Source organism: Hibiscus syriacus, unplaced genomic scaffold (genome assembly GCF_006381635.1).
Source record: "Hibiscus syriacus cultivar Baekdansim isolate YM2019G1 unplaced genomic scaffold, ASM638163v2 tig00110467_pilon, whole genome shotgun sequence".
NCBI lineage: Eukaryota > Viridiplantae > Streptophyta > Magnoliopsida > Malvales > Malvaceae > Hibiscus > Hibiscus syriacus.
Window position 1 is genome coordinate 355,928 of NW_024062749.1, and position 25,960 is coordinate 381,887.

Consider the following 25,960-nt stretch of genomic DNA (forward strand, 5'->3'; position numbering starts at 1 on the left):
CTGATGTCCGATGAGCTTAGCGACAGACAATAAAAATTATAACAATATTCAATTATCATCTCTCTCCCGGAGGGGGGGGGTGGGATTTTCAGATCATTCTCTTTTTAGCTATTTCAAAATTTAACAAAGGAACACTTCTGAACTTCAGAGACCATCAACTAATTAATTTTTTATTTAATTTAAAAGAGATTAATCACAAACTTTTAAACAACCTATTTAATCTCAATCAATTATTCACTATATATCAATATTCTATATGTTGTGCATCAACATATTTAAATTTAAAATTCATCATTTTATAAAAATCATACATAATTATTATTTTTTAGTCATTGACAAATCACACAATGTAGTTATCAATATATATATATATTATAGATGCACTTATTTAAATTTGAAATCTTTAAAAAAATAACAATCTCTTTTACCATTCAAATCTATTAATAGGTTTATATAAACAAAACAAATTAAACTAAATGGTTTAAATGAATGTGGCCAATTTAGGCTTTGTGTGTGTCGGATCCCGACAAAACATGGTCGCCGGCCACGAAGACTCGGCCACACTCTATTACATTACATGAGACGACCTGTAGGCTCCTTAGGTTTGACCGTTATGACATGTTTCTCATTTATTAAAAAAAGTCGAAGTCAATGTAATTAAGCATCCTGATTCATCCGATGGTTTTAACTGTTACCTCCAATTATTGAACGCATATCACCGAACCACGACTCATGTTTTCCCACAACCGACTTTTTCTTTTCTTTATGCGGCGAAAGTGTGAACTGCTAATCAATTCAATGTATCAATTATTTATTTATTTTTTCTAAATATAAAATATCACTATTTAAATGGATTATATATTGATTATTTCTATAAGTAAATTAATTAAATCAAAATAATAGACAATTTAAATTAGACATAATGTCAAAATAATCCCTTAATGTTTAATAAAATGATCATTTTGATCCCTATACTTTTTGGTGTATTTTGTCTCAACGTTTTATTTTAGGACAAAAAATCCCTCTATAAATGAAGATCGTTAGTTAAAAAATGGTTAACGCTATAAAATTGAGGCTTTTTATCTTAAAACGAATATTAGGGCTCAAAATTCTCCAGAAAAATAAGGATTAAAACGATTATTCGATCAAACGTTAAATACTTTTTTTCATAAAATAAAATATTAGATTTAAAATGTTTAAAAATGGTCAAAATAATTGTTTTAATAAACGTTAAGGATTAATTTCAACATTTTATCTTTAAATTAATTTAACTAAATACAATTTTAACCAAAATATTATAAATCAATAATCTAAATGACATAAAATATTAAGAAAGGATAAGGTAAATTATTATTTAGAAAAAATCATGATAAAAATAAATAGTCATAAAATAAAAATAAGTAATTCGTAATTTATGAAATATAAAAAATATTGATTGGATTCCCTTTCATTACTTTAGATAAGGGAGTGAGACACGGCGCGTGCAAGTAGGGCCAGCATTTTGGTTTTAATAATACTCATGCACTGTTTCGTTTCTTTCTACACGTTCTCTTCCTTCCATTTCTCTTCTCTTTCCCCCTCACACACTTCCATCGAACAGAAAATGGAATCGGAATAAGTAAAACAAAATGATTTTTCTTTTATCAATGAAATGACTTACCAGTGAGTTTATGAATTATTTTCCATTTTGTGCGTCCTACACCGCACCAAATCATCACCCAAGAGAACCAACAAGTAAGCAAACAAATACGTTTCCATTCATCGTCAGAGAGAACCTTGCGCAAGCGCAACTTCCCTAAAAACTTGCGTTCACTTTCCTTCTATCACGTTCCTACTGTTCCCGCCGTTTCTCTTCTCAGCAAGTTACCTTCTAAGTTTGTTGTTCTTCACCTTTTGATTCCTTCTGCTTGTTTAAATTAAGTTTTACTTTTTAAAAAATGGTTCTTTTTTTGTTGTAGTGAGATTGGAATTAGAGAAAAAGAGGCTCAGTGTTTTAGATTTGGGGAGTTGAGAGGTGAGCCTCTTCCCCCCCCCCCATAAGTTAATTTGGCATGTGGGTTGCTCTTAATTCGAATCATGAATGTGTCGGTGGACTGTTTTTGGACTTTTGGGGAAGAACTGAAGCTGATTAGTTGTAATTAATTGTATAGTTTGTCTATATTTGGGGTTTTGGTGGTTTGATCTGTAGCTGGAATAGGGTTGAAGTTATGAGTTTTTGTTGTTAAATTATATATTTGTAGGTTGAATTACTGGGTTCGAATATTGTTGTATAACTGGGTTTGAAAAATGGAGACTAGACTTGCAACTGAAGCTCGTCGATTTTATGGTATGAATCCGGTGGATTTGCGGGCAGTTGGGAAAAGGACATTGGAGTGGGATTTGAATGATTGGAAATGGGATGGTGACCTTTTCATTGCTAGTTCGATAAATCCAGTGTCTGCTGATAGCATGGGAAGTCAGTTTTTTCCACTTGGGTCAGGTATTCCTGGGAATTCGTCGAATAGTTCATCGTCATGCTCTGACGAAGTGAATCCGGGAACTGAGAAAGCGGAAAGGGAATTGGAAAAGAAAAGGAGGGTTATTGTGGTCGAAGATGACGGTTTGAATGAAGAAGCAGGTAGCCTCACTTTAAAGCTCGGCTCCCAAGGTGTCCATGGTTATCCAATCAATCAACGGGAGATGAGAACTTGGGAGGGAACTAGTGGTAAGAAGACTAAGTTGAGCGTAGGTTCTGGAAATCGTGCAGTTTGTCAGGTCGAGGACTGTGGGGCTGACCTGAGCCAGGCCAAGGATTATCATAGACGGCATAAGGTTTGTGAGATGCATTCCAAAGCTAGTAAAGCACTGGTTGGGGATGTCATGCAGCGATTTTGTCAACAGTGCAGTAGGTAAGCATCTAAAATTCGCAACACTTTGCCGAGATGAACGGGAGGCTAATTTAATTTGTAGAAATTCTGATGGAAAGGAAGTCTTCATGAGTTTTTTGTTGTTCAAGCTGACTTGTTTGCTTTTTAGGTTTCATGTCCTTCAAGAGTTTGATGAAGGTAAGAGAAGCTGTCGCAGACGATTGGCTGGTCACAATAAAAGGAGGAGGAAAACAAATCCCGACACAGTTGCCAATAGCAATTCATTGAATGATGAGCAGACTAGTGGTTATCTATTGTTAAGTCTTTTGAAGATACTTTCTAACATGCACTGTAAGTAATCTGATTGCTTTATCATAACAAATTCTGTAGCTATTTATTTTTCATGCTTCGCAATCAGATCCCCTAATTTTCTTGAGGACCTAAGGTGAAATAATGGCTATGGTTGACCAAGCAATGTTAAAGGAAATTTTGATGATGTTTATAATGCACTTCCGATGAAATCTGGTTTTAGATGAATTTAGAAGTTAAATTAGCTGGCATGATTCTTTTGAAATAGCATGGTCCTAGCTATCATATTTTTTTTCCTGGAATATTTTGTGTTTGCTTTTGCGCTACACTGGTGGATGATTCTGGTCTTCTTAAATTACAGCTAACAGATCTGACCAGTCCACAGATCAGGATTTGCTATATCATCTTCTTAGGAGCCTTGCTAACTGTAACGGTGAACAAGGGGGGAGAAACATATCTGGGTTTTTTCCAGAACCTCGTGATTCAGAAGCTGTCTCGGCTTTATTTTTGAATGGCCAAGGCCCTCCTCAGCCTCTTAAGCACCAGATAACTGGACCTACATCAGAGATTCCGCATAAAGGAATACAGTCTTGTGATGCAAAAGGTGCTGAAGTGCCAGGCAATACAGCTGGAGCAGTCAAGATAAATAATTTTGATTTGAATGACATATATATTGACTCAGATGATGGCACAGATGGCATAGAGAGGTCACTTGCACCTGTGAATGCAGGGACTAGCACCCTTGATTGCCCTTCATGGGTCCAGCAAGACTCTCATCAATCAAGTCCACCTCAGACCAGTAGGAATTCAGATTCAGCATCTGCACAATCACCTTCTAGTTCCAGTGGTGATGCTCAGGTATCTATATATTGCATAGTTTACACGATTGCATGCAGTTTGTCGATTAAAATTCCATGGATATATATCTATGAGGTATAGGATATTGGTTAGGTGCTTGAATTTGTGCAGAAGGTTCAAATTGTGCCACAGGTTTAGCATGATTTGTCTAACCTTGACTAGTTCCTTGAGGAATGAGCCATCTTAAGACTTCATTGAGAAATGAGTTAGATTATGACCTCATTAAGGAATCATGCATGGAAAAGTTTAACATGATTATGCTAACCTTGACTAGTTCCTTCAAAGAGTTCTAGGAAGTGTCAGATAAATATAACATAGGCAGGGAGTTTATCTCGTGTCATGATAAGCAATTTCAATGGAATAGTTTGATATATATTTATTCTGATGATCCATCAGTCTATTAATATGTATAGTGTTATTAATTATGTTATTTAACTTTAGCCTCTTGTGATTTCTTTTTGAATTCGATCATTGCAGAACCGTACAGATAGGATTGTGTTTAAATTATTTGGGAAGGAACCAAATGATTTTCCTCTGGTCTTGCGAGCTCAGGTACTTTTTAAGAATTTGAATGTAACTTTGTTTTGGGGTTTGTTTCCTCTGAAATGCTTATGTAAAATGTTTGAACTTCCAGATTCTTGATTGGCTATCACATAGTCCGACTGACATTGAGAGCTATATAAGGCCTGGTTGCATTGTTCTGACAATTTACCTTCGTCAAGCTGAGTCTGCATGGGATGAAGTAAGCTTGGTTTTCTTGACTTTTATCTTCTTTTCTTTTAATTCTATTAAACTTTTCATTATTTTAACCTCTAAATATTTTGTCAGCTTCGCTGTGGTCTGAGCTTCAGTTTGAGTCGACTTCTGCATTGTTCTGACGACACTTTCTGGAGGACTGGATGGATTTGTATAAGGGTGCTAGATCAAATAGCATTCATTTATAATGGTCGGTTTGCTCTTTATTTCTGTCTTCACTTGTATTTATTTAATTGATATGACCAAATAATCAACAAGCAATAGCATTTTTGCATGCAGGATTGATTATTAACCAACTTATTTTTATGTTGCAGGTCAGATTGTCGTAGATACATCTTTACCTCTCAGAAGTAATCATGATAGTAAAATTATGAGTATCAAACCAATTGCAATATCTGCAACTGAGAGAGCTCAATTTTCTGTTAAAGGTATCAATCTGTCTTGGCCAGGCACGAGGTATTTACTCTTTTCTTGCAGTCAGTGTTTATTGTGTCAAATTCAATAGCTTTAATTATCCAGGAGTGTATATAAAATTAGATCTAGTTTACTGCATTGACATTCTACGGTTGCTCAAGAGCCATTCATATTTTTGGATTTCCCCAGGTTGCTCTGTGCAGTAGAAGGGAAGTATCTGGTACAGGAAGCTACTAACGATTTGGTGGTGGATGACGATGATGATTTCAAGGAGCAAAATGAGCTACAATGTGTTACCTTTTCTTGCTCTATCCCTGATATGATTGGAAGAGGATTAATTGAGGTGACTTTTTTCTTCTTATTATTGATCCTGTTGTCCGTTTCCTCCCTTTCTGTTTTCTTTGACACCATTATATGTGAATAGTAAAGTTTTTCCAATGGTGTTAGGGATTACTATTGGATTGTAGATAAGGTCTACTGTTGTAATTCCTTGCATGAAACCCCATCTTATTTTGGGGATGAGGCAGGGAAGAGGATAGTCCTAGGTAGGACTGTAAATGAGACGAGACAGATTATGAGCTACTCGAGCTCGACTTGATTAAAATTCGATAAATACTCTACTCGAGTTCGAACTCGACTCGATTTTTTAACGAGCTATTTGATACTCGACTCGAAAAGCTCGCGAGCAACTTGAAAAAATTATTATATTAAAATTTTATTTTTTTAAAAAAATCAACACATAAAGTTTTCATATACTTAAGATTTAGGTTTGAGCTCGAGTTTGAGCTTCAATCGAGTTAAGTTTAAGATTTTTTTTATTTCAAGCCTTTTCAAGCTTCAATTCATGGTTTCGAGTTCGAGTCAAGCTTGATAATTTTAGGCTCGCGAGCTTTCGAGCCGAGTCGAGCTCTGTTTTAAAGTTTTCGAGTCGAGTCAAGCTCAACATCACTCAAGTTTGACTCGGCTCGTTTACAGCCTTAGTCCTAGGATGATTAGTATTTGTGATAAATGGTGTCCTCTTATCTAATCTGTTCGAAATATTTATTTTTGGATCATAGAGGCTGCTTCCAAAACTTCTATAAATTTATGGTTGGCTCTGTTATTATTATAGATATGGAGACACTTGATATATATATATATATACTCTTTCTGGTTTCCTTTTGCATTGTACTCGCCGGACGTTACATTCTTCTCATTGAGTGGCAATTAAATAAATTATATGTAACATTTCCTTCATCTTCTCCAGATTGAAGACCATGGTTTTAATAGCAGCTTCTTCCCTTTCATAGTTGCCGAGGATGATGTTTGTTCAGAGATTCGAATGCTTGAGAGTGTACTGGAGATTACCAACACTGATGCAGATATTGGCAGGACTGGAAAAATGGAAGCCAAAAATCAAGCCATGGACTTCATTCATGAATTTGGTTGGCTTCTTCATAGAAGTCTATTGAAGTCTAGATTGGGCCATTTGGATCCTAACCCTGAACTCTTCCCTCTAAGGCGTTTCAGGTGGCTTATGGAGTTCTCTATGGACCATGAATGGTGTGCTGTAGTGAAGAAACTCTTAAATATTCTTCTCGATGGAACCGTCAGTTCAGGGGAGCATCCTTCCCATAACCTTGCATTAATGGAGATGGGTCTTCTTCACAGAGCGGTTAGGAAAAATTGTAGACCTCTAGTGGAACTCCTTTTAAGATTTTACCCTGAGAAGGCATCAGATAGATTAGGATTTGAAAATGAGACAGTAGCTGACGGTGTTCGAGAAAGCTTCTTGTTTAGACCTGATGCCATAGGTCCTGCAGGCTTGACTCCTCTTCACATTGCAGCTGGTAAAGATGGTTCTGAGGAGTTGCTTGATGCATTGACCAATGATCCTGGAAAGGTAATATCATTTATTTCTAAGCATGATTGGAAGAGAACTATAGAGTTGTTGCGCTGTTCATGAATTTTTTTATCATATTCTGAGATGCATCCTCTTGTGCTTCGTTCAATCTGAATTCTATCTGCCTAAGCTATTTCCCAGTTATGGGCATTGAAGTTAAGACTTAAGTGTGTTAAATATGAATACAGTTATATTATTTTCTCTTTTTTTGGGTTGAATTTCATTTGAAAAGTAACTGTACATTTTCCATTTAGGTTGGCATCGATGCTTGGAAGAGGGCTCGAGACAGCACCTGTTCTACACCTGAAGATTATGCTTGCTTGCGTGGCCACTACTCTTACATCCGCCTAGTACAAAAGAAAATTAATAAGAGACCATCGTCTGGGCATGTAGTCGTGGATATCCCTAGTGCCATCTCCGACTGTAGCACAAGCCTAAAGCAAAATAATGAATCTACCTCCAGCTTTGAGATTGGGAAGCTTGAATCTAAATCCATGAACCGACAATGCAAGCTTTGCGATCAAACGCTGGCATATGGATATAGAACAACCAACAGGTCATTGGTGTACAGGCCTGCAATGCTCTCCGTGGTAGCAGTTGCTGCAGTATGCGTCTGTGTTGCTCTACTATTTAAGAGCTGTCCCGAAGTTCTGTATGTTTTCCGTCCCTTCAGGTGGGAATTGTTGGACTACGGAGCAAGCTGAGGTCCAGCAACTCGCCCCACGTTGGTAACTATTAGTAAGGGCTTGTATTTGTAATCTGTTTATACCGCAAAGTGAGAAGTGGTGTTATACACCAGTATTAGGACAGAATTCCGGTGAAGGTGATATTGTCTGACATACATTACCTTTTGTTTGTTGTTCAGTTATGAATGTAATGTCTGAGGGTATTAACATGATAACACATGCATAGTTGTCCCTCTTAGGTCTTGAGGTTCTTGTCTTTTATACTTATAGCGGGAGATGTAGCATTGTAACCATTAATATTAAAAACGGTGTGTTGCAGCCTAGATGAATTTCTTTTCTTGTTTTGTTCCATTTCAAGCATCTTATCTTAAAAAGCCATTATTTACCAACAATAATTCAGTTTTTCTTAGTGTTTTTCCTCCTTAAAAAACCAGATAGATTTATCGTCTATTAACTCAGCTTGTCTTACATTTGAGGGGTGTTCGATGTATGATTATTTAATATTTTTCTTTTTAACATGTTAAAGTTTTAATATTAAATTTAAAATCTGTATATGAAAATTTATAGAATATTATCCAAATTTTATAAAAAAAATATATGTATATATATATCATATTTTAACATTAGTATATTAAATAATTTTAAAAATATATATATTTATATACTCTCGTTACTCTGTAAAATATATTTTTAATGAATCGTCAAATGATTTGGGGCGGCGATATTCTGATAACGACCCTCTTCATTTGGGCTGTGCTGCCATTTCTTTCCTGTTTGTTGCTTGAATTTGTTTAAGGTTCCTTTTAATTTTTTAGCCTTTGTTGCTTGAGTTTCTGCAGGTCCATTTGTCCTCGGGGTTTTAGCCCGTTTTGTTCAAATTGTTTTCTCCTTTTGTTTAATGAAACTTGCCCTCGACCTGAGTAATGGTAGAGCATCTAGGTTTCGCAAAGGATAAAAATATAAAGGTTAACATGCACAGATTTTAATGCAATTAACCAAATGGAGCCGTTAACAAACTGAATATCCGTAACAGTAGCCAGGTCAGGGTCGAGAGGCCCCTACATGCTTTCTCCTCCAAACACGTAGCATTATGACTACAACAGTGTGATAACAATGGACCGCAGTCAAAAGATGATGTAAATAAACAAAATACAATTGATTATCTCACATTACTAATGATATTGCATATTGCTGTTGCCTAGCGGCATTTCACATTGCTTGTTAATTCCAGTGCCACCAATATTCTCATACATTTCTTGCAACAGACTTTGATACATGACACATAAAACCAAGATAACCAAAACAAAAGACACAAATATAAAAGAAAAATGAATAGGGAAAAATGTATGACACTAGAAGCATTATGGGGATTGCATATAGAGTATAGGGCAGCCGCGATGAAACCAATATTATTCAGCACTATGGATAAGCAAAGCACCAAGTAGCAGGGAAAAGCATGGCTCAACTTAAGCTTGTGGCTTTTCCCACTTGAGGGGCTTCACAATTTCCCAGGTGAAGTCAGGGTCGTCCCTACCAAAGTGTCCATAAGCAGCTGTCTTCAAGAACCGGCCGTTGTCGCCCCTCTTGAGGTCCAGGTTGATGGTGATCATACCAGGCCTGAAGTCGAAGTTCTCCTTCACAATCTGGAGTATTTCCTTGTCGGGAATCTTACCGGTTCCGTAACTGTTGACGAATACGGACAAGGGCTCGGGCACACCAATAGCATAGGAGACTTGGACGAGGCACCTGCGGGCAAGTCCATTTGCTACGATGCACTTGGCAGCCTGCCTAACGATGTAAGCACCACTCCTATCCACCTTGGTTGGGTCCTTTCCAGAGAAAGCACCACCACCATGGGCTCCCCATCCACCGTAAGTGTCGATAATGATCTTACGTCCAGTGAGACCTGCATCACCGTGAGGACCACCGATGACAAAGCGGCCCGATGGGTTAAGGTGGAAGATTGTTTTCTCATCAAAGTACTTCTCAGGGATGACAGGCTTGATAACATGCTCCTTGAGGTCAGCGGCAATTTCATCATTTGTAACAGTCTCATCATGCTGGGTGGAGATGAGGACGGTGTGAACACGAATTGGAACCATGGCACCATTTTCATTGATGTACTCGATAGTAACCTGGGTTTTACCATCAGGTCTTAGCCAGGCGCACGTGCCATTCTTCCTAACCTCAGTAAGACGTGCACCAAGCTTAGTGGCAAGGACATGGCTAAGAGGCATGAATTCAGGGGTTTCATCAGTGGCATAACCAAACATATGACCCTGGTCACCAGCTCCAATCTCCTCTGGGCGCTTAGTAAAGTGGCCATGGACACCCTGAGCAATATCAGGGCTCTGCTGCTCAATGTTGACCAAGAGTTGTCAGCATCAAGACCTACATCATCAGAAACAAATCCAATGGAACGGCATGTGTCACGAACAATCTTCTCATAGTCTACGTTGGCCTTGGTGGTAATCTCACCAAAGACCATGACCATGTTGGCCTTGGTGCATGTTTCGCAAGCAACCTTGCTGTCAGGGTCCTGGGCAAGGCAGGCATCGAGAACAGCATCAGAGATCTGGTCACAAAGCTTGTCGGGGTGACCCTCATTAACGGACTCTGATGTGAATAGAAAGGTCTCCATTCTAAGTCTGCACATTGCAATAATACCAAACGGATCTTAATACAATTTTTGAGCAGCAACTTCATGCAAGAAATATTAATTCCTAATTACTGAGGCCAACAAATAAAACATGCTGATGAGGAAATACCACAAAATAAAAGAACCTTAGCAACAATACAAATTGTTCATGCTTTTATAGATCAGTTAAACTCCAGGAGACTCAGCATGAAGTCATAAAGCACAACAGATTCAAGTTTGCTTGGAAGATTTTGCTATTAGGAGAATGCAAACAAAAAAGTACAGAAATAAACAGATTCCTTTTGCGTCACAACAGCATAAGTTCATAATCTAGAATTTAGGAATTATATTCATGGATGCTATTGCACTTTGATATTAATGTTATTCACAGTGATTTCAAATTGTCAGAAACAAGTCGACAAATTCCTCTATTCCGTTTCTTCCCTGTTTATTACAAGATCCAAAGTTTCTAAGCCAGCATACATGACTGACACACATCCAAATAGAAGTAGTAAAAATCACATTAAAGTTTCTAAATTCTATACTCAATTTGAAAGCTAAAAACAGAAAAGATACAGTAGATCCTACTCGAAGTTGGAATGCTTTTCAAGTAAAAGTTAAATTCAACCGAAGTTTAAGACATCATTAATGATCGTCGACCGACAATAATTAACTTCACGTTCGATCCAAAGCGTTACTCCAAACATAATGGACATTTATTTTGCAGTAAAATTCCATGAATAATCCATAGTCAGATCTCAGATCTTTTAAAAAAATTCAGAAACCGCTATGTTAAAAACTCGAGAACCACCATAAAACAGAACAGATCTGCAAGCATTTCAGCCAAACTTAACTATGAAAAGAGAGACAGAAAACTCATTTTCCTCTGCTACGAAACAGCGAAGCGAAACCTCCGAACAAAAACGAAAGCGAAAAGCAATAAAAAGGGTAGAATGGCAACCTGGACAAAGAAATCCGACGTATCTGAGTCTTGGGTCGCAGGAAGAAGGAGAGAGTGTTGAGGATACCAGACCTCTAGAGAAGTGGAACTCAACGGCACAACGAGTACAGCCTCCATGCCTGCTATTTATAGAGAAACCGGAGAGATGGGTAGAATCTGGCGAAAGTAAAAATATATCTGACGGCTGATATCGAAGTTTGGGAAGCCAGAACCGTAGCCGTTGGATGTCAGAGGATTGTCTGATTGTGATTTAATCTTTGAGGGAGTTGGTGGGAAACTGGTAGTTAATAGACATATGCCTGTTATTGATTGATATAATTTTGCATACAGTCCTTTCGGTCCTCAAAATTTAAATTTTAATCCCTACCATTTTAATTTCAAAATTTTTCATCTACTTGAAATCCAATTGATAATATCATTAATGAATTTTTTTAAATAACAAAACATGAACGCCACTTGTCTTTGCGCTTTAACTTCTCCTTCATTTTCTAGGTTCGTGAAAGTCATTTTATAACCTCCACTTATTTTGGGCAATTGTTATTACCTACAAACCTCTAGCCTGCAAACACCTAGACATGCGAACATGAGACTTACGTGAATCTTTAGGCATGCGGATCATACCCTGCGAATAACCGGTAGTCAACTGATCACATATTATCCTCTCAATTACACCCTACATATAATCACCGATGACCACGTTGTGATACACGTGATCTCCTAGTCTAAAACATTCAATCAATATCAATGTCATGACAACTCCTGATTAACACTCTATATGATATTATAAAGTGTATGCAGTAGAGATGAGGAAAATCAAATCCACGCTATCAGAAAAACTTCCGATCATTATATACGGTTATTGTCTACTTCATTGGTCAACAAAATACAATTCTATTAAATCGATAACAATCATGTTAACTAAATAATAACATATTCTAAATTAACACATGTCCATTAACAATAGATCAATGGAACTTTAAGTTTCAAATCTGATAAATATAAAGATTAAAATTTAAATATCCATAGATTACAAGGACTAGAAAGAAATTTAGACCTTATTAATTAGAAATCATTTCTTTTTTGCATTTTTTTAACTTTTTGGTTACCTAATTAAGGTTATTAGTAACCTAGAAACTTCGGTCGCCACCAACCGTCGCCGGTTATACGGCTTTACGGCTTTGCTAGATCCGTTATTCTCACTAGCTTCTAAAGCCAAAATGCCACATGGCTTTGCTTGACCATGGTGCACGTTGGTTTCCAAATATAATTAATGATTGATGTTAAATTGGTTTAACATAAAATTGAAAGATAATTGGTGACCATTGAAGGAAATTTTCGTATCAAAGTACTGAACTAACCTTCTGGAATAGGTCCAGAAATGATATTCTCGTGGGTATTTCGGTCAAAATATTGTTGCCGACATTATAGTGACGTGCTAATGCATCGAGCGGTGGCCATAACAATATATGTTTGCATCATAATTATTACAATATTCATTTAAATTTAGTGTAAAATGTTCCTTTGAAATTAATCAAATCACCAATTAATAATCTCGTACCAAATTTGATTTCCAAATGGCAATTTGTGAGTTTACTTACAGATTTTCTTTATTAAGATATAGATTTTTAAGAAATAATATTAAAAAAACTAAAGAGTGTAAAAGTATAGAATTTTAGGAGTATAAATTCAGTATTAATAAAATATTATAATATATGAAAATTAAAAATTTCAGAAAATACGTCCCCAATCTATATATGCTTATTTTTTTCTTCTAATTTTCCTAAAAATATAGATGTACATACACGTGTACTCGCGCTTTTCAGATTTGTTGTCTAGTAAGGAAAAAGACAAAATCCATTAGTTGATTACATGAATGTTTGGTTTTGTTTGAAATAGAGGTCAATTCTCTTTGGCTTTTCTTTTCTTTTCTTTTCTTTGTTAATAATTTAGTGTCCTTATAAGTTTTTAAATAATTTATTAATATGAAAAAATAATAATATAAAAGGAAAAATAATATTTTTCTATATAATAATCGAGGTTTAATCTATTGATGGATCAATTTAAATATAATATTATATATTTATTATAAAATCAATCTTTCGTATTTAATATAATAAATAATTTTTTAATGATAGATCAAGGGACATCAGCATAAATTACATATAGAGGATTGAAATTAAACTTTTTTTATTAGTCTGGAGTTAATACAAGATACTATATATTCAACTTTCAACTATTTGATATCATACAACTTTGCATATGTGATGTTTAAACTCGAGACCTAAAAAAATAACAATTTAATCACTGAGGTCGTTTGATTCGTACAATCAACTTGAAATGTAATTTTCACAAGAGAATAAATCAGTGACCAAGATTTTAAAGTTTCATATTGTTAATGTAATTATTATAGCCAACTATTACTAGAAATATGCTTCAAGGCTTGTAGTTTTTGTATATTTAAATTTAGTCCCTCAATTTTTATTTTTAGAAATGTAATTCATCTACTTTTTTATTTAAAAAATCAGGTTCAAAGTCTACTTATTAACACCAGTGAATTCAAAACTTACATAATTCAACAGCTAAGTTCAGGTATTATCAATTGAATTTAGTGAATTTAACCGGTCTATTTTAATAATGTTGACAACTGAACTAAAAGTTTTAAATAAAAAAATAGACTAAATTCCATATGTACAAAGACTACAAGGACATGAAACAAAATTAACCAATTAAATATGATAAAAAAAACGTTTGGAGTTGGTCAATTTCAACAAAATTTGCATCTGAAGGATGTAAATTCTAAGTCAGAGAATCCAGAAATTAATATTATATTGGTCTATAATGGACCGAGTGAGCGAGCCGAGAGCCATAAGCCGATCATGGAGGCTGCCCACAAGATGATGTGGCGACAACTAGGCAAAGGCACTAATATATGAATTAGGAAAAGGGAATGTAGTCTATAATGGACTTCTTTACACCAAGACTCCAAAAATATTGGGTGAACAACCGCCACGTGTCGGAGGTTCATGGTTGTTGAGATGAGTAAAAATTCAAATCTCATGTATTTACGTCATTTTCTTATTATTTATAGTTTATTGTTGAGATGAGTAGAGTATTATGTGGCAATTATTAACATGAAATGTTTTTGGAGAAGGTAGAACAGTACTGATGGACCAAGTCATGAGTCTTTACTTTCATGATCTCATCCGATTGAAGGAAATAAATTTGACAAGTTTTTGTTTAAGTAACAATGGAGGAAGCCATCAAGGCAACCTTGGACTTTGAATTACAATCGCCTTCTTTTGGTTGAACTCTCCAGTCAAGGTAGCAATGGTTCCTCCATTCTGGTTAAGGTTAAATGAGCTGTGTTCCAAGGCACTTCTCCTGGAAGTGAAACAATCGTCTCCTTATATTGGCAAAGCATTTTATTGGCTCCACTCAACTTAACTGCACCGCCATGGCCAATAACCCATTTCATGAAAAACGATTACCTGCTTACGGCTAAAAGAACTAACCCCCACCTTTTGCAGCCATGGTCCACCAAGGATTTCCTCTTATCAACTGCATGCTTTTATGGTCTTTCTACCTTGTTATTCATTTTGGTAAACTCTGCCTAATGCCAGAAACACCTGTCAATAATGGATTGATTGGTAAATTTGTTTTAACTTCGTTTAATTGTCAAGATTTTGGCATTATCAGATCATAGGGAAGAGAAAAATCGAATCCAACCCAAAGTGGGAACTTCATTAATGGGTTTCCTTCTGTGGACTATTCATTCACAGAGATGAGTAGTTATAAGATTATGGAGTATATGATATGTTTTCTTTCATGCAATTCTGTTTCGACCAACATTTTCTGAGATCCTCGATTATGAACCATGTTTACAGCTACTCGAATGGATCGAGCCTACGAATCATTCAAAGAGGGTGACGGATTCCTGAATGTGTTACAGCAGGAGGAAAACCTTGGATTGTGAAAACTCAGCCAATTAATTTGGTTTTGTAGCATATCTCAAGTTCAACAATTTTAACTACTGTAAACAGTTTTATTTGAGCTTGACCGATATGGTTTTACCAGTGGAATTTCCTAAGATCCAACAAACCAAATTTAAGCAGGCAGCAATCCAACTTGTCATTGTATCAAAGTTAGATTAATTCAATTCCAAAATCTGAATAAGAGCAAAGGAATTATTTGCACGGCAAGGAAACAAAGTAAAAGGAACAAGGACTAAGAAGGCATATATGAAGACAAACCAAGAATTTTTACAAGTAATAAAAATTATAAAACAAACCAAAAGTCTTCAACCTTGTATTCTTAACTTAGTAACAAACATGTCTAGACTCCATGATCATTGTCACCTTGAAATAATTAGCATGTTGGGCAAAATGTGATAGTGGTTACTCATCAGAAGTAGAAAAAATTCCTGCAAATCCTTAAAAACCCATGCAATTAATAGAATCTTCTCCATCTATTGACAGCTTTCAAGAACATCATAGCAAAACTCGATCTCGTTTGACAGCACTTTCAGGTCATTTAAAAAAAAAAAGGTAAGCCAAACGCCATCTTCTGGTAAGATTTTGGCATTATCACCTATCATGAAAAGAGATTTTTCGCTCCCTTCTTCCAAACACCCCGTATAGGCAATGCTCCAGTTGAATTCTGACTGCAATCATCCTTGTCATCCAATGGTTCAGGGTCTGGCTCAGGATTTTTGAGATCGAGTAGTGATGCCATTGAACCATCTCCAAGCCGCACTCGGTGAAATTTTGAAGTTTTCTTTCGCTGCTTGATGCCACCACTTCCATCCCCTGACCCAACTTTCACATGTAAGGACTCATTTTGGCCCCCGATTTTTATTGATGGCTGATTGCTTGAATTTAGTTGCACCTGCTGTTCCTCAACCATCACCTTTGCTTTGCCTTTGGAAGGACGGTAACCGTCCTTCGATAGCACTTCCACCTCTTCTTCAGAAATCTTATAACTTGACTGCAATTTGTGGACACTGCTCAGAATACTATCTGCCAGAATATCCTTTGATTTACTGCCTGCAGCATCGACAGACTTCCCTTTCCCTTTCTTAGAGGCATCCTTCTCCTTCAACCACACACTGCCCTGGCCCCCACCATTCTCTTCCAGACCATTGCTTTGTAAACGAGCATTATAGGTGTCAATTAGCTCTTTCTGCTTCTGAGCATCAGGGCAGAGTCTAGCCAGCTCAAGTACTAAATGTGACAAGCCATGCTGTTGTACATAATCCAAATATCTGTTTGTGCCTATTAAGCCCTGACGATACTGTCCAGATATCTCTTTAAAAGCAGTATATTTTTCTTCATCATATTGAAGAGCAGCTCGCATCTTTTCCACCAAAGATTTATTGGCTGAACGAACTTCTTCCATATGTGTCAGCACCTGGTTGCTTGAGGATTGCTTGTGCCTTTGTGCGGCAGAAACTGGAGGAAAATCAGACGCAGATGGTTCTGAATATCTAACATCATGGAGATTCGGAGCTGATGAAGAGTGGCTAATCCTATGCATGTTGGCTGAGCTTGTCCGAGAACCAGATGATAGTAGTATATCTGCTGTTGTGGGTCGAGCCTGGGCCTGGGCCTGAGACTGAGCTGGAACCTGTGCATGAGTGGAGCTGGCATAACCCAACTGTGCAGCCCTGTTAACATTACCATTACCATTAGCAAGTGATGTTATAGCAGCAACACTTGCTGCTGATCTAACCTGACGTGAACTACTTGATTCTTGCGCAGTCCTATGACTTGCTGCTGGCCATGCTTGAGCAGAACTCAAAACACTTTTATTCCCATTCTTCTGGCGCCGTAGACGTGCTGCCATGGTGTTATTAGGCAAACCTGAGCTATGATTAGACTTTTGTTGACTGGTGCTGGGGGCCATGGGAAGAGGAGGAAAAGAAGATTCTTGCAAAGGTCCACCCCTAGTGCTTGCACCCAATGCTTGAAGATATCTTGAAGATGTTTCAGCATCTGTTGTAGATAACGATTCAAAAGGTTGAACAAGCAGATCAAAATCATTTGTGTCACTGTGATGAGAGACCGCCTGTGCTGTAGACGATGATGCTGGAGGATCACTTGCCATCCCCAAACTTGCCTCAATGGCCATTGAAAGTTCATAGTCATTATCAGATGCTTCACGCCGAAATGTTCGACCCCTTCCACGGCGATTATCTTCGTTACTTCGACGATACCGGAAACTTGTTGGAATCTAGCAAAAGTACAATTAATTAACAAAAGAACTAAGTAACCAACTCATCTACAAATGGATGTATATCAGAGAATAATTTGGAGAAAATCAAACTTATGTGAAGCCTATTATTTAGATGGATGATACATACTTGTAAAGCAGCACTACGTTGTGCTCGAGACATGCGGCCTCCGTGTTCAATGGTATTATGCCTCTGAAAGGGTAAGAACGAAAAAACAAGAACTTTTAAGTAAACAAAAAAAATGAGCTATACTAAGGACATACTCAAATAATGAGGACAGAAAAAATATATATATGCCCAAGACATCACCTTCAGTTCAGCTTCAGACTGGAAAACAATAAACTTTTTGGCAAGGCAAGCCTCATCCTCACATAAGTAATGATCTCGGCGGAAATGAAGCTGAAGCAAACAATTTTTGAAATTCCATTTTAATTTACAAGGAAAGGAGAAGGGAAAAAAAAGAATAGCCGAAGAAACTTATAAGTCATCTTGCCTCAAGGTCATCATAATTCTTGTAATATTCATATTGTCCCGGATGCTGCCTGCATTGAACAATAAAAATTGAACCATGCCAAAAAAAAAGTTCACTTTTTAAGTTCTAAAATCTATACTAGAATTAGCCTCACTACCTTTGGCATATATGACATGTATAGTGCTCTGTAGACATGTGTGAATACAGCTCATTATCCCCATAAAATGGAGTCCTGCAGAATTCACACATTGGATGCCCCATGAAGCCGCCTCTCTCACTCTCAGTTCCATCCACCTCAGAATCACCTGTGTTTATATGTTGATTTAACTGTGCTCTGGTATACAGCTTTTGTTCACAGATAAATACCTACATCAATGAACACACAGCTTTTGTTAATAGAAAAACAATCAATTCATCAAAAAAGGAACAATGCTACACCATAGTCACATTTTCCTTAAAGCTGTTACATATTAACCTCACCTTCCGACCTTCCAAACAAAGGCTACACATAACCAATTTATGTCGATGAAACAAATGACCTTTCAGCTGTTCAATATTCCGAAACTTCCCACGCCGTATTGCCCCATCATTGTCCTGCTCTTCCATCTTGTCACATACACTGCATGAAAGCCTGCACATTGCCTTGATCATTCTGTAGTGATCAACGTCATCAAAAAAGGCTTGTGTATCCTCATGGTACCAATAGGAACCCACTCGTCCTTCTCTTGCATCAGATGGCAACACTGAGAAGTCATTTATCATCCTAGTATAATCCCCTAATGCCTGGAACAGAACCACAATGCTAATAACGATTCTAACTTGAGGATACATTTTATAGGAAAAGTTAAAACAAAAGAACTCGAACTCAGCTGTTAAAGATTCGGTTTTTTACCTAATTAGTAAATCAGAGGAAAACCAGAACTCTAATTCAAACATGAGATCTGGAACAATCCTAATAGGAGGGATAGCCCTAACCTTAGTGACGAAGACGACGTTGGATTCAGTTTTGCAGATGCAGCAGCGGCGATCGTTGCATATGAAGCGGAGACGAGAGACGCACGTGGAGCAAACATCCCGATGACCACAAGCGCCGTAGGCAACCCATTCCAAATTGTCAGCGCAAACCGCACAGCTGTCGTCCATTTCCGTTTCTTGATAATATTCTCCGAAACCCTGATTGCTTTATCGATCGATTGAAAATTGATGCAGCTAAACAAAAAGAAAATCTAGGGGTTATTTTTTTTGGCAGAGAAAGAAGTAATTCAGAATTATAGGCAATAGATCAGATTTAATAGTCTTTTTAGCGAATTAGTTGATTACATCAGATTTTGATTGCAGCTGACGGCGCAAGGATTACCCACCGGAGGTGAGCGTTGGCTGGCGATAGTAAAATTCTTTGGGAGAAACGTTGATAGATGAAATTAATATTATTTCCTTAGGGCTTTAGACCAATACAATCAGCAAAGGCAAATTACTTATAAAATTAAATTTTGTAATAAATAAATTGAAATATATTTTTGTCGAAGAGAAGGTTGAAACTAAGTTAAAATTAAATTCCAGAATAAAAAATAACTTGAATTTTATTTGAAATAATTATTATAATATTGTATATATTAATTAATCTCATTTTTTATAAAAAAGATTTAATTGTTTTTATTTTATTAAATATAAAATATTTGTATTAAATGAGTTATATATTTTTACTCTAAAAACTAAAATAAATAAAACATCATCTAACCTCAAGACATATAAAAATCAAATAAAAACTTTTAGTCTATTTAAATAAAGCGTAAAGTATAGTAATGGTCACTGAACTTTTCTAAAGCTTTCATTTAGGTCCCCCAACTTTTAAAACTTGCAATACAATCCTTTAACATTTAGTTCGTTTGTAATATGGTCTCCGTCGTTACACTGCCGTTAGTACGTTTGCAATATGGTCACTGAACTTTTCAAACGCTTACATTTAGGTCCCCCAACTTTTAAAACTTGCAACACAATCCTCAATTTCATTCTAAACCCTAAATTCCTTTTCGATCTCAAATTTCCTTTTTCGCTTCTCTCTTCTCATTTCCAACGTAACTTTTCAGTAGGGATGCATGGGAAATTCTAATATAACTTTGAATTACGTGGAGGTGTTGACTTGAATACGGGTTCATTGAGAGAATACCCGACCAAGGGACTATCGAGACCATCAACGATTCAAGGTGTAATATTAGATACAAGTCATCTCAGGTGAAACATAGATGTTCGATGGAATGCTTGTGAGAAAAAAATAGGGTTAGAAATGCAGAGTTGACAAATACTACTAAGATGAACTAAGTATAATTGTTGAAAGTCACCAACAAAGTTGGAATTATTTTGTTTAAATGACATATAATAATTTCTTCGTTTAATCCTTATGGTTAAAGATTTTCCAACAGATGATCAAGTATAATGAAATCCCAAAAAAGTGCATTCGCCTCTCGGTCTCTTTCGCAACTTGAAAGGCATCATGACATGGTCAAGTAGCTGCTCCAAATATATTAAACTGTCATGATGTCTTTCGAGTTGTGTGCATGCAAAATTGACTTCTAAAGCTATAATTCAATACAATTCAAATGTACAATTTCCAAAACATGTAAAAAAAATCTAATTCGTTCACGATATATCAGTCCCATAATCAACATGAACTTATTAAAAAGAATATGAGCTCACATGACGTCGAAAACCATAGGTCGGATCAATACAATTCCCAGTAAACTAGTACCAGCAGTCTCTCGGATTGAGCCTGGCGATTTCACTATGTTGATACTCACAACCAATTCCCTGATTTAAAGAAAAACCAAACAAAAAGATAAAAAAATTTAGCCTAGGACCTTTCACTTTTATTCTGATAGACTGAATATCATTCATAAGGAGTACTAAAAGTTTTGATTAAGAAGAAAGAAAGAAAATTAGATGGTTTTGGTTCAAAACTAACACTGAATATCCAGATCATTGACATGCAGTTGCAGAAACATAAGAATTTCAACAAAAAACACACAATGCGAGCAGAAAATGGGAAAGTGCAAAAGAGAAAAAACTTACTTTCAGATAACCCAAAAGAGAAAATAAATACCTTCTTGCAAGTGAGGGGAAAGGTTAAGAAATAAACGCAATCAGTTTTGCGTTCCAACAATTCTTCCTCCATTTTTTCTTTGTAAATAAAAAATTGAAAGACAGAACACTGCTTGGGTTTACAATTTTACATGGCGGAAAATTGAATAACAAAAACCAAACGAGAGTGCATGTGAGCAAAAGAGATTGAGAGGTGAACGCGTTGTTTAGGATTTCATTATATTTGATAATCTGTTGGAAACTCTTTAACAACAAGGATCAAACGAAGAAATTATTATATACCATTTATACAAAATAATTCTAGCTTTGTCGGTGACTTTCAACAATGATACTTAGTTCATCTTAGTAATATTTATCAACTCTGCATTTCTAACCCTATTTTTTTCTCACAAGCATTTCATCGAACATCTATGTTTCACTTAAGATGACATGTATCTAACATTACACCTTGAATTGTCGATGGTCTTGATAGTCCTTTGGTCGGGTCTTCTCTCAATGAACCCTTATTCAAGTCAACACCTCAACATAATTCAAAGTTATATTAGAATTTCCCATGCATCCCCGACTGAAAAGTTACGCTGGAAATGAGAAGAGAGAAGTGAAAAAAGAAATTCGAGATCAAAAAGGAATTTGGGGTTTAGAATGATAAGGACTGTGTTGCAAGTTTTAAAAGTTGAAAGATCTAAATGTAAGCTCCTGAAAAGTTCAGTGACCATATTACAAACGTACTAACAGCAATGTAACGACGAGACCATATTGCAGACGGACTAAATGTTAGAGGACGTATTGTAAGTTTTAAAAGTTAGGAGACCTAAATGAAAGCTTTAGAAAAATTCAGTGACCATTACTATATTTTACCCTTAAATAAATTGAATACAAATAGCGAGACGGTCGAATGATGATGATGTCTTTTACGACCGTGTCGTGAAACTTTAATAAAAAATTAAGATTCAAATAAGCATTTCAAAATATGACGTTTATAATGATTATTATAATGATCAGTCTATATTGATCGAAATTTAATAATATTATATTTAATTATTATTAAGACATAATATATCATTTAAATTAGTTATACATATTTAATTATATTTTACAATAAAACACTATAAACTTTTGTCGTCGTTAAGCTCTACTAGGCTTCTTAAAATGGTCGCGTCTCATAATAAATGACCCATTTTACACTTATCAAATGCTTAAAAAAACTTATTTCGAAAAAGATAAATAAAAGGGTAAATTATATGGGAGACTACCAAACTATAGTCATTAATCGATCATGTCACTTAACTATTTTTTATCTTAATTCGACCACCAAACTTTTTAATTGGTTCAATCAGACCACTCTTCGTTAAAAAAAAGGGACTTGCTAACGTGTCTGTTAATAAAACTGCAGAATTATACATCTAGTCATTAATATTTACATATTTTATCAATTTAGTAACTATTTTAATTAAATTAAATAAATCTAACTATCCAATTAAAACATGACATGTGTCAATACATGATTTGAATATTTTATTTATGAATTTTAAATTAGTTAATTTAATGATTTTTTATCCAATCAGGTGGTGACACGTATCACCACCCCGATTGAAATGGAAAATTGAAGAACAAACGTTGCAGCCAGGGAGGATCAAACCTGTACCTTTGGGGGAGGATTAACCAGCTCTCAAACCGTTGAGCCAAAGCTTCCCAATAGTTCTAACTTACAACAATTTGTATTTGACTTCTAAAAGTTTATTAATGATAAAAACAATGAAACAAATTATTTGTTTAAATAAATTAATTTTTCTTTAACATTAATCGAACCGAAATTATTTGACCGTTAATCGAACCAAAATTTATTTGAAAATTATTAACCGAACCAAATCCACCGATTTTTTTTCTTTAACATTAATCGAACCAAAATTATTTCACTGTTAATCGAACCAAAATTTATTTGAAAATTATTAACCGAACCAAATCAACTGATTTTTTTATTTAACATTAATTGAACCGAAATTATTTGATCGTTAATCGAACCGAAATTTATTTGAAAATTATTAACCGAACCAAATCAACCGATTTTTTTCTTTAACATTAATCGAACCGAAATTATTTGATCGTTAATCAAACCGAAATTTATTTGAAAATTATTAACCGAACCAAATCCACCGATTTTTTTCTTTAACATTAATCGAAAAGAAATTATTTGACCGTTAATCGAACCGAAATTTATTTGAAAATTATTAACCGAACCAAATTAACCAAATTTTTTTCTTTAACATTAATCGAACCGAAATTTTGGTTCGATTAATGTTAAAGAAAAAAATTGGTGGATTTAGTTCGATTAATAATTTTCAAATCAATTTTGGTTTTATTTGACGGTTAAAGAAAAATTAATTTATTTAAACAAATGATTTGTTTCATTGTTTTTATCATTAACAAACTTTTAGAAGTCAAATACAAATTGTTGTAAGTTAAAACCATTGGGGAATTTTGGCCGCGCTAGTTAATCTTCCCCTAAAGGAACAAGTTCGATCCTCCCTGGTTTTAACCTTTGTTCTTCAATTTTCCATTTCAATTGGGGTGGTGACACGTGTCACCATCTGATTGGATAAAAAATTATTAAATTAAATAATTTAAAATTCATAAATAAAACTTTCCAATCATATATTGACATGTGTCATGTTCTAATTGGATAGTTAAATTTATTTAATTGAATTGAAATAATGACTAAATTGATAGAATATATAAATATTAAGGACCAAATGTATAATTATTCCAATATTAAAGATCAAATATGTAATTATGCCAGTTTTATTAACGTACACGTCAGCAAGTCCGTTTTTTTAAACGGAGAGTGGTTTGATTAAATTAATTAAAAATTTGGTGGTCGAATTGAGACAAAAAATAGTTTAATGACAAAATTAATTAATGACCGTAGTTTGGTGGTCTCCCGTGTAATTTAGACAAAATAAAATCCAAACCTCAAAAAAAAAAAACATGGCCAATTATATACTTTCATTTTCCAGAAAACCCCCAATTTTCACCTTCATATATGAAGACCTAACATTCATTTCGAGTTTTCAGAATCTAAGTCGAACTCCATATTTCCTTTGCCATTGAACACCCCAAAATGCAGATCTTCGTCAAAACCCTAACAGGGAAGACCATAACACTAGAGGTTGAATCTTCGGACACCAACGACAATGTCAAAGCTAAGATTCAGGACAAAGAAGGCATTCCACCCTACCAACAACGTCTCATTTTCGCCGGCAAGCAGCTCGAAGATGGCCGCACCTTAGCTGACTACAACATCCAAAAGGAATCAACCCTCCACCTCGTCCTCCGTCTGAGGGGTGGCGCCAAGAAGAGGAAGAAGAAGACATACACCAAGCCCAAGAAGATTAAGCACAAGAAGAAGAAGGTCAAGCTCGCGGTGCTACAGTTTTACAAGGTGGATGAGTCCGGGAAGGTTCAGAGGCTGAGGAAAGAGTGCCCTAATGCAGAGTGCGGCGCCGGGACTTTCATGGCTAACCATTTCGATAGGCACTACTGCGGTAAGTGCGGGCTCACTTACGTTTACCAGAAGGCTGGTGGGGATTGAGTGGGTTCAACCTTTGGTTCGGCTCGTTTCAAAGAATGGATCTTTAGGTTATTTTCTATATGGGCATTAAGATTTCATTATCAGTGATGGTTGTAACTTTATTTGATACAGATAATTTTGGTATGCTTGAATATGTTATAATTATTGGGATATGATATTCGGAGCTTTGATTGCCATTTCAGCCGTTTGAATCCAATCGTGTTGCTTTTCTGCTTTATATTGTTTTATTGGTGATTTTTTGCCTAAGATATACTATCTTTGTCTGATTAAACCGATATTTTAGGGTAATGATTAGCTATTTTTGCATATCACCTGGGCTTTTTGCAGAGTTGTTCTTTAGTATGTCATCTTTTGTTTTACCGTGGGAAGTGCTAAGGAGAACAAAGCTGGGTTGTTTTACCATTGTTGCAAATTTAGTTTTAAATCATCATTTTTATGTTTCTAACTTTTGTTGGTAAGCGGAGTTGGAATCTGCCTCTAGATGAAATTTTATATAGTTCAAGGCTTTAATCAGCATTAGATACAATATATTGTTTTATCCTGCCTTTCCCTTATGCCATAGTTCAATAAGATTTAACCGGACTCTCCTGATAAGCCGAAACAGTCTTGGTGCAAGATGGTAGGCTATTACAGTCGTGTGACAATGTCTCCCTCCTATCTTCCGAATTTCCCAAGCTTATGGCTCCTTTATCTTTCTTTATAGTCGGATCATGTTATGAACTTCGTATGGCCTTCTAGTTTTAAGTGCTCTATATACATGCTAGAGTTTAGGGTTCTTTGTTGCTAGCAGGTAATGGAATCTCTGTTTTCATTTATCCGACATCCAAAGAAAAAATGGCTAGAAGCAAACAAATGGCAAAAACCTTATATTTATAGTAAATGTGATATTATCTGTTGAGAGAATGGATGTGATGAGTGTCCCCATTTTCATGTAAACAAAGCACACTATCAAACAAATTAATGAGGGAGCAATCTTGGGAAGATTGAATTTTTTTGCTTCTACGATTAGTGCATATATTCCAAAGTAAGAGATGTGAACCACAGCCATGGCAAAGTACCTGGTGTGTTAAGCTCCAAGAAAGGATATGGCCACCTTGGAAAATTGGAGAAGAAAGACATCGATGGAAATTTGGATCTTTTTTGACAATATATATGCACATACATACATCTCACGAATGAACAATTAAGTAACAACTTAAGGGCACCTGAATTTTGTGTAAAATA

General features: G+C 35.6%; 3 protein-coding genes, 1 long non-coding RNA gene and 1 pseudogene across 6 annotated transcripts; 3 read left to right on the forward strand and 2 right to left on the reverse strand.

Annotated features, from left to right (window-relative positions):
* Positions 1–1,568: 1,568 nt before the first annotated feature.
* LOC120127368 (squamosa promoter-binding-like protein 1) lies at positions 1,569–25,856 on the forward strand. Of its 3 annotated transcripts, none has more exons than XR_005516533.1 (11): positions 1,569–2,888; positions 3,016–3,197; positions 3,517–4,013; positions 4,491–4,565; positions 4,648–4,755; positions 4,842–4,959; positions 5,084–5,225; positions 5,373–5,526; positions 6,430–7,065; positions 7,320–7,882; positions 25,845–25,856. XR_005516533.1 is itself a non-coding variant. In XM_039145284.1 (10 exons), exons 1-10 carry the CDS (start codon positions 2,287–2,289, stop codon positions 7,767–7,769), a joined length of 2,964 nt encoding a protein of 987 aa, XP_039001215.1. In that variant the 5' UTR covers positions 1,569–2,286; the 3' UTR covers positions 7,770–7,931. The 3 variants fall into 3 exon arrangements, 1 of the variants encoding a protein (XP_039001215.1); XR_005516532.1 differs by lacking the exon at positions 25,845–25,856 and adding an exon at positions 13,191–13,202; XM_039145284.1 differs by lacking the exon at positions 25,845–25,856 and having other exon boundaries at positions 7,320–7,931.
* Positions 5,533–6,385, forward strand: LOC120127376. The gene is made up of 2 exons (XR_005516534.1): positions 5,533–5,728; positions 6,171–6,385. It is a non-coding gene; the product is annotated as an uncharacterized LOC120127376 (long non-coding RNA).
* Positions 9,180–10,450, reverse strand: LOC120127371 (annotated as a pseudogene).
* Positions 15,885–19,466, reverse strand: LOC120127369 (E3 ubiquitin-protein ligase hel2-like). Its single transcript, XM_039145285.1, has 8 exons — positions 19,372–19,466; positions 19,027–19,260; positions 18,532–18,834; positions 18,209–18,417; positions 18,073–18,121; positions 17,889–17,978; positions 17,709–17,771; positions 15,885–17,578 (listed from the first exon to the last, which is right to left on the reverse strand). The coding sequence occupies exons 2-8, from the start codon at positions 19,192–19,194 to the stop codon at positions 15,941–15,943; spliced, it is 2,520 nt and encodes an 839-aa protein (XP_039001216.1). The 5' UTR covers positions 19,195–19,260; positions 19,372–19,466; the 3' UTR covers positions 15,885–15,940.
* Positions 24,208–24,907, forward strand: LOC120127374 (ubiquitin-40S ribosomal protein S27a-like). Its single transcript, XM_039145291.1, has one exon. It carries the CDS (start codon positions 24,266–24,268, stop codon positions 24,734–24,736), a length of 471 nt encoding a protein of 156 aa, XP_039001222.1. The 5' UTR covers positions 24,208–24,265; the 3' UTR covers positions 24,737–24,907.
* Positions 25,857–25,960: the final 104 nt, after the last annotated feature.